The sequence below is a fragment of the Octodon degus genome, unplaced genomic scaffold, assembly GCF_000260255.1.
Source record: "Octodon degus isolate 3935 unplaced genomic scaffold, OctDeg1.0 scaffold00038, whole genome shotgun sequence".
Taxonomy (NCBI): domain Eukaryota; kingdom Metazoa; phylum Chordata; class Mammalia; order Rodentia; family Octodontidae; genus Octodon; species Octodon degus.
This window is the reverse complement of record NW_004524614.1, coordinates 8,568,774-8,577,791: the sequence shown is the minus strand read 5'-3', so window position 1 is coordinate 8,577,791 and position 9,018 is coordinate 8,568,774. Positions and strand designations below refer to the sequence as shown.

Genomic DNA, 9,018 nt, shown 5'->3' with positions numbered 1-9,018 from the left:
CCAGGCAGGTGCTTGTGCCACTGAGCTATATCACCAGCTACATTCTTTTTGTTTGGTTTGGTTTTGATTGATGGAGACAAGGTCTCACTGTCTAGTTCAGACTGGCCTTGAACTTAATATGTAGACCAGGCTGGTCTTGAACTAGTAGTGATCCTCCTGCCTCAGACTCTCAAGTGCTGAGGTTATAGGTGTGTGCTACTGTGCCTGGCGCTAAGTACTCTTACTTAATAGAGGAAATGTTAGTGTTTGAGACTAGAAATAAATTTGAACTTAATGGAGTTTGGTCAAGTCAGATTTTCTACAAGTCTTTTTTCTTTTAGGATGAGAAATACAACCACATTGATGAGTCTGAAATGAAAAAAGTCGAAAAGTCTGTTAATGAAGTGATGGAGTGGATGAATAATGCCATGAATGCTCAGGCGAAAAGGAATCTTGATCAGGATCCAGTTGTACGTGCTTCTGAAATCAAAGCAAAAATCAAGGTGAGTGTTAATGTCTCATTTATTACTGGATTCTCTTATAGTCTTGAAGCCATTTGAGCCTTCAGTATAGCAATTATTCCTATAATTCTTTGCTAAGACTGGCTTAATGTTGTATTAAAAATGTAGAAGATGACCTCTTAAGTTTGTTAAATTTTATGTTCACCCATTCAGTTGAGTTGTCTGTTTTTGTTTAGTCCCTTGTTGGCGAGCGGTTGTTGAGGAATCAGACATTCAGTGTACATTCAGTTTGTACATTGAATCTACAAATATGTAATGAACTGTAGAACTCAGTTCATTCTCAGGAGAGAGACCAGCAGCAGTACATATGTACTGCTTGTCATGTGGTGGGGTTATGTGCTGTGGGGTGGGGAGAAAGCAGGACAAAGGGGGAGAAAATGGTGAACTGTGGAGCAGACCCAGGTTGCTGTTTTCCTAGGGGGAGGTCTTGCTGAGGGTGATACCTGATGGAAGCTGGGGAGAAAAGCAAATGGTCTTTGTTTGGAGAATCCTCAAATGTTAAGAAAGCTAAGGGGATATGGGCTTTTAAAGCCACAGGCTGTGAGTGTGAATTCTGCTCTTTTGCCTCACTAGTTGTCCTTATTTTGAACTTACTTAACTTCTTTGAACCATTTACTTCTTGATGAGAATCAGCTCTGTAAGATAGTTAAGTAAAATAATACAGGAAGTCCCCAAGTTATGAACATTCAAATTGTGAATTTTTACAAGGTTCACATAAGACTCACTTTGTCAGATTTATGAATGAGTTCACTTAGAATCGTCCTCCTGGAATCAAACTCGTTTGTAAGTTGGGGATTTACTGTACTTCTAAGGTACTTAGCAAGCCTCTGATTAATGATAAAAGAAAGTTAATTTTTGATGAGGCTTCAAACTGTGGTTTTGGGCAAGTATAATGAGAAAAATGGAGTTTTTTTGATGTCTAATTTCAGTTGGTTGAAAAATAGCAGGTCACGTATGTGGGGAAGTAGATGAAAATGAAGTGCATGGGCCTGAGTTAATCTGATGACCGATTCTGTATTCTTAGGAACTGAACAATGTGTGTGAACCTGTTGTAACACAACCCAAACCAAAAATCGAATCACCCAAACTGGAAAGAACTCCAAATGGCCCAAATGCTGATAAAAAGGAAGAAGATTTAGAAGGCAAAAATAATTTCGGTGCTGAACCTCCACATCAGAATGGTGAATGTTACCCTAATGAAAAGAGTTCTGTTAATATGGACTTGGACTAGGTGATAATAAATTGGCTTGTTCCTTCAGTTAATGAAATATTTTTGCCATAGTATGTGGTTCTACATAACATACTGAGACTATTTATATTTTCTTTTTTTAAGGATGTCTAGACATTTTGTGTATTATATGGAAAAAGAATAAAGCTTAAGTCTGTAGTCTTTATGATCCTAAAAGGGAAAATTGCCTTGGTAACTTTCAGATTCCTGTGGAATTGTGAATTCATACTAAGCTTCTGTGCAGTATTAACCATTTGCATCACTGAGGATGAAATTGATTTTTGTCTTTTGGAGAAACAAACTACTGCTTGTTCAAGAGGGCTGTGATTAAAACCTTTAAGCATTTGTTATTGCCAAGGTAGTTTTCTTGCATTTTGCTCTCCATTTCAGCATGTGTGTGGGTGTGGATGTTTATAGACAAGACTTAAGTCTGTTTCATAAGGGCTTTCCAAAATTCTGTCCAATAGAATGATTTTGCTTTCATATTAAAAATTCAGTGAATAAGGCAAAAGCTATTCAAATGTGTTAGCAGCATGCAGAACAAAACTTTAAAATTATCTCACTGCACAGTACATTGTTATGTGAAGGTGTGAAATGGAAGAAATGTTTCTGTTGTAACTGATTGTGAAGATTTTATGAGCTTTAAAATAAAGTTCATTCTATGTTGTCATTTCTAAACTGTCGATCTTGCTCATGATTTGAAAATGGGATTGGATGAAATAAAAGTTATTGTAGCAGAAATGAAGTTAGGCTGAAAGGATCTAACATTGTTAGATGTTAATAATTTTAAAATACAAAATGAATGTAATTTAAAATTTGACCACAGGGGAGACAGTTATTAACATCTAACAGTGTTAGATTCTTTCAGCCTTTTCCCACCTGGTGCTCAGTGTGTCTCTGGGCATGGTTGTATGTGTTAGCGTTACAGGTTGCTTTTGGAACCTGTACCAGGGAAATGATTGTTAAGTATGGTCCAGCATTACAACTTTATTGCTCTGGTGAATTCTATTTTAAGAACATACTTAGAAATATTTTAACGAGTCCCACTCTGTGATGGATTAGGTGTTTGCCATTCTATATAATGCTACCATGAATCTTGTGTATCTGCTTATTATTTTCTGAGCACATATTTGAAGCACCATAGGAGGCAGGTGTGGGGCAGAGATACTGCACACTACAAAAGATGGGCTTGCTGCCCTCAGTGACTCCTGCTTACTTTAGGCTGATGTGTCCTCCAATAAGTGTTGCTCTTTTCACTGCAGCCAGGCTAAGTACAGAGCATTTCCCACAGAGTAATCTGCCGGGCAACCCATGAGGGGGGATATGTGGTGTAGGAATGTATAAGATGACACTTAGGGCTATCTATCCTCAACTGCTACTTAACTCCAGTTACTCACATTTTAAAGCCCATATTCCTAAACCAAATAACTGGTCATTGGTATGTATGATATATATCAGCATTTAAAAAATGGCCTGCATTTCATGAATTGCTTATTTTATACATTCTCATTTATGATATTTATAATGATTATATCAAATATTAAGGAATTTCAACTACTTGTCAGTTAAATTTCCACACTTTATAATGTCTTAATTACCATTTATATTATTTAGATTTTTGTTTCTCTTCTGATACATTTTATGTTCCTGTTAATTTTTAGACCAATGTGTAGTCAGTAATAGTTCACACATTGAGATGAAAGTTAGTATACCAAATACAGGTGCAAGGATGATTGTGCCAGCTGTTTGTCGCTGTGACAACCCACCTGAGAAAGTCCATGTAAGAGGAGAAACAATTTTTGACTCAGTTTTCCATCTAAGGCTCTTCCCTGTCAACTTCTGGCCCATGGTGAAGGCCTCAGTGTAAAGCTGTGGCAAAGGAAAGTGCTTACCTCATCGGTCAGAAAGCAGACACAGGAGGCTAGGGTCCCTATGGTCCTTTCCAGGGCATGCCGCAAAATCTGGTTTCTTTCTGCTTGTCTCCACTTCTTAAAAGTTCAGCTACCAGGGTGATGTCCAAACCCTCAGCACATCGCCTTTTGGGGACAATATTTAAAATCCAGTAACATAAAAACAAAAGATAACATATTTTTAAAAATATGGAAAGATTCTGTCCCCTTTAATCACAAAATAAAACCTGTCAGTAATGGAGAAACTATCAAATGTCTGGTCTAAATTAGTCTTCACTAAATTTTCCACATTTTCTTTTTGGAAATACTAGAAAATGAACTTGTCTCTACCACTGAGCTACATTCCTAGTTACCTTCCCTGCCCTGCACTTTTTCTTTCCTTTTTTTAAAAGATTATTTGGTACAGGGTTTTGCTATACAGCTCAGATTTGTAGTGATCCAGTTTCAGCCTCCCCAGCACTGGAATTACAGGAATGCACCAGCATAGCATGCGGTACTGGGCATCAAACCTGGGTCCTCGCACTTGTCAGGCAGGCGCTTAGACTGCTGAGCTATCTCCCCAGCCCCCCTCTTTTTTTTTTTTTTTTTTTTTCCAGATAAGGTCTCACTGACTTGCCTAGGTAGGACTCACTTGCCTCCTGCCTCAACCTCCCACAGTCCTGGTATTATAGGCATGTAGCATCAGGATTGGTTTGTGTTATAAATTTTCTATAGCATCGTTATGTGAATGTGAATCAGTATTTCCAAAGAATGACTCACCTATTTATAGTTATCTAGAGACCTCAGAACTGCATTTTTAATGTGGGAAAAATACATTCTTAACATGTTGAGTATGAGACATAATTGGCCTAAACGACTGAAATACGTACGTAGTGATCACCTAAAGCCCCTCAGATGTATACCAGTTTATACAAATGCTCTGTTTAGCAAAAGGTTTTTCCTTTTTGTTTAATTGAAAAAGGATTTATTAATAAAGCTGGTCATTGGACCTTTCCCAGGTAGCAGATCTTAAATGTCCAGCTGGTATCCAAACACCCCCATCCTTACAGATCAGAAACATGCCTGGCCTCATTCTTACTTTCCTGTCTGCTTAAATACCTTCTTGGTTTCTGTGGCAACCATGATGGAATCAGAATTTTCTAAAAGAAAAAATAGCAATAGAAGTTTCAAAAAGGTTAGTAAGAGAGTTATAATTGATAGGTTGTGTATTGTGTTTTTAGTAGGTACTCAAGAGTACAAGATACAGGCATGCTATATTGTCCGAAGTGTTGGTACAAACAGTAATGGATTTCTTATATTTAACTTCACTTAAATTTTCACCTTGTGACAGTACTGCAAAAAAGTCACCATCATTTTAGTAACTGATAGTGAATTTTTTGATTCTAGCCTGTCATGAAAAAATATTTAAGTCTTGGGTAACTTGATTTTTATTGTCCTAATTTTTTATCAAAAAAGGCCCATATAATTAATTTTACTAACAAGTCCCTACAAAATGGATTATCAGAAGTTAGTTTCTAAAAGGCCAAAGATTAAAAATAGACTTTGGCTTTATGATTTTTATAAGCAGTATTCAAGATTTTTTTTCTACATCACTATGTACAAATTTATATCCAGAGTTTTGTGTTCATATTGTACTGCATATTACTTGGCTTAATATTGTTTGCTATGAATTATATCCTGTTTTCCAGGGGAGACTGAGTCTTAATATTTGGAGAGAGAAGTTACCTTTCTCAGAGCACTGTGTAGTTTGGGTACAGTGAAGCTCTCCTCGCATGCAGGATGATGAAAATTTTCCCTGATACATGTACTCCAGTTTTCTTTTTGTTAGCTTTGGGAACTTCCTAGAAGGCAACCAATTCCAATTGGTTGTTTTTTAATTTATTAGTATGTGATTAGTGTTAGGTGGTTTGGGTGACATCTCTGAATGCTCTATAAGTAATTAGCTCTTTCAGTCCCTTAATGGTTTCATTTTTCTCAGAATTGTATATTGTGGGCCCCTCAGCAATTCTTGCTCTACTTATGGGCAGGTGGCAGCATGGGACAGTTAGAAGGAGCACCACTTACCCCAGTAGGGAAAGATGTGGTTTCATCTACATGAGTCCAAACTGCTGCTGCTCACTGTGGTTTTTAGGCAGACACCCAGCTTCTCTGAATCCCCACTTCCTCATCCAAACTTGTGTGCCCTCGTGGGCCAGTCTCACATGGATTCCTCTAGGACAGGTTTCTCAGCTATAGAACTGTTGACATTTGAGACTGGGTAATTTGTTGTTGTGGGGCTTGTCCTATGCATTGTAGGGTATTTAACATAACCCAGCTTTACCTACCAGATTGACTCGGCCCGCGAGTCGAGACGTGGGTAATGACCTGGAGGAGGAACGGGGATGAAAAAGATAGGGCAAGAGACACAAGAGACGGAGACAAGACAGGCTTTCTGATCAAGTCTCGTTTATTGAGGAAGTGAACAGGGTCTAAATAGCTGTATAGTGGAAGCAGTTAGGTGGGACTAGTTGTGGATTGGTAGTGGAGGTCCAGGACCACAGGAAGATGTTGAGGCAAGCGGGGATTGGTGCTGCAGCACTTCTTGCCCAAATAAGGGAAAATATAACAGGAGCGTTCTATCGCCCCCTACACCAGATGGCATTAGCACACCCTGCCCTAGTTGTGACAAACAAAAATGTCCCTTGAGGACCACTGATCTAAAGAAAATGACTTTGAACTTCAAAATAATACGTAAGAACAAAGTAGAAGCTGGGGGTGGAGTCTAGTGTCTAGTGATAGAGGGCTCTCCTAGCACCTGTGAGGCCCTAGGTTCCATCCCCAGCGCCCCTAAAAGGAAGAAGAGAGAAGCAACAAGTCTGACTAAGTTAACATCCAATTGGCTTCAAAGCCCATGATCTTCCTGATGGGAGAAAATAAAAGTTTTGAAAATGTATAGACATTGTATTAAATAGAGTACAGGAGAAACCACATTGGATGTGTCTCATTCATTTATATCCTGAATAGGTTGAAACTTAGAAAAGGAAACCGTGAGTTCCTGGAACTGAGCTGTCTCATGGAATATTCACAAATCCAGATGCCCAGGTCCCCTCCCAGATGAACTAAACCAGGGTATCTTGGAGCAGATGCCATATTATTTTTTAAATTGGCTCTTGAGATATTCCAATATGCAGCTGGTGTTGAGAATCAGTTTCTAGTTAAATAGTCAATGAAAAAATCACGTTTATTTTTTATCCCCGGACCTGGGGTTGAACCCAGTGCCTTTGTTCTGAACAACATTCCCAGCCCCTTTTTCTGGTTTTTTTTTTTTTTTTTTTCGTTTTAATGAGGAAAAAAGATAGCAATGAAATAGTTTCAAAACAGGTTAATAGGACAGTTACAATAATTAATACATTGCATATATCTTCATTGTATTCAGAGGATGAGATGCAGACATGATATCTTGTCTAAACAATATTTGTCTAAACCTTGAGCAATTTTTATTTTCTATAAGTCTCAGTTTTTCTATCTATAAAATGAGGGCAAAATAAATACTTCCTAAGGTCCTTTTAAAAGAGACTAAAAAAATAATAGGGCCATTGAGTTAGCTCAGCAGACTTAAGTGCCTGCATAGGCAAGTGCAGGGACTGGGATTCAATCCCTGGTACTGCATGCTGTGCTTTCCCCACTCCTGGGCTTGCTGAGCTGGTGACAGAGTATGGGGGTGGTGGCGCACTCCTTTGATCCCAGTGCTGGGGAGGTTGAAAATGAGGATCACTATGAGTCTGAGCTGCATAGTGAGACCTTGTACCAAATACATATCCTAACTATTTTGTGGATTCATATACATTTATTTTCACAACAAAATGGACCTTTATTTATGTCCTCCTTTTTTGTTTTTCTTTATTGGAGATGGATGTTCCATTGCAGTTAGAGAAGCTGTTTTTGGAGAAGTCTTTAGAGGACCTTTCCATACTTGATGCCAGTCCAAAGACTAGGCACTTGAATTCAGGAAAACAGCACAATATAGTCCAATAGTCCATAATAGTGTGTTATTGGCACAATTGGCAATTCTCTCAAGTTGTTGAAGCTTTTACAGCTCAGCATATTTATAGCTTTCCTTTGTATACCTCATGGTTACCCTTTTCTGCTGGATGGTTAAGACCAAGTTAAAGACCTATATAACTAGAAATGTAACTTTTGCTCTCTGATAAGGTCAGTCAAATTCCCTCAGGATTTACCCAGGAACCATGTAAGCATCTTTTGGGGATCTTTTGTCAGTGTCAGCCATCTGGATAAGTCACGGCCATTGCTTGACCAATTTGCTCCCTGTGAAAGCCCAAGAATTTTTTCCCTCTAGGTAACTATCCTTAGGCACACTATACATCTCATATTTCATTGGTGTTATTGGGCTATTGAAAGTGGTTATATCTTGTCGATTCAGTTTTGGTAATTTGTACCTTTCTAGGAATCTGTCCATTTCTTCTGTGTCTTCTATTCTGTAGGAGTAAAGATTCTCAAAGTAGCTATTGATAATCTTCTGAATCTCCACTGGGTCTGTGGTAATTGCCCCCTTTTCATTCCTTATTGCTTGTATTTGAATTTTTTCTTTCCTCTTTTTGATGAGGTTAGCTAGGGGCTTATCAATTTTATTTAATCTTTCAAAGAACCAGCTTTTTGTTTCATTAATTTTTGAACTGTTTTCTTCATCTGAATTGAATTAATTTCTGCTCTGGTCTCTATAATTTCTTCCCATCTTTGGGCTCTGTGTTTGGTTTGCTGCTCCTTTTCTAGTTGCTGGGGGTGCAGCATTAGGGTGTTTATTTGTTGCCATTCTGTTTTCCTAATGTGTGAGTTCATAGCTATGAATTTCCCTCTGAGAACTATTTTCATCATATCCCACAAATTCCAATAAGTTGTGCTTGAATTTTCATTAAATTGTAGATATTGTTGAGTTTCTTGTTTAATTTTATCTGTGACCCATTGGTTGCTGAGTAGGGTGTCGTTTAATTTCCATGTATTTAGGGGTTTTTTTGGTTGCTTTTGTCATTTATTTCCAGTTTCATTGCACTGTGTTTAGATAATATGCATGGAATAATTTCTGTTTTCTTCAACATACTTAAGCATCACCTATGGAGCAGTATGTAGTCTATTTTAGAAAATGACCCATGTGCAGCTGAGAAAAATGTGTATTGAGCTGTGCTTTGGTGGAGCACTCTGTTGATGTCCACCAAGTCCATTTGTTTCAAGCTCTGGTTTAGTTCTATTATTTCTTTGCTAATTTTTTGTCTGGTTGACCTATCTTTTTCGGATAAGGGGGTGTTAAGTTCTCCTGTTAAGATTGTGGTATTGGATATTAGATTTTTTTCATGCCCATTAAGATTTGCTTTATATAGTTGGGTGC

General features: G+C 38.0%; 1 protein-coding gene across 3 annotated transcripts in view; it reads left to right on the top strand.

Moving 5' to 3' along the window:
• The window catches only part of Hsph1 (heat shock protein family H (Hsp110) member 1), a 26,191-nt gene extending 23,785 nt beyond the window's left edge, over positions 1 to 2,406 (top strand). For 2 of the 3 annotated variants that reach the window (XM_012514724.2, XM_004631062.3), the window contains exons 17-18: positions 321 to 482; positions 1,525 to 2,406. In XM_012514724.2, coding sequence (XP_012370178.1) covers positions 321 to 482; positions 1,525 to 1,731 — 369 coding nt within the window. In that variant the 3' untranslated portion in view covers positions 1,732 to 2,406. The remainder of the gene's footprint in view (positions 1 to 320; positions 483 to 1,524) is intronic. The other variant, XM_012514723.2, reaches the window with a different exon arrangement.
• Positions 2,407 to 9,018: the final 6,612 nt, after the last annotated feature.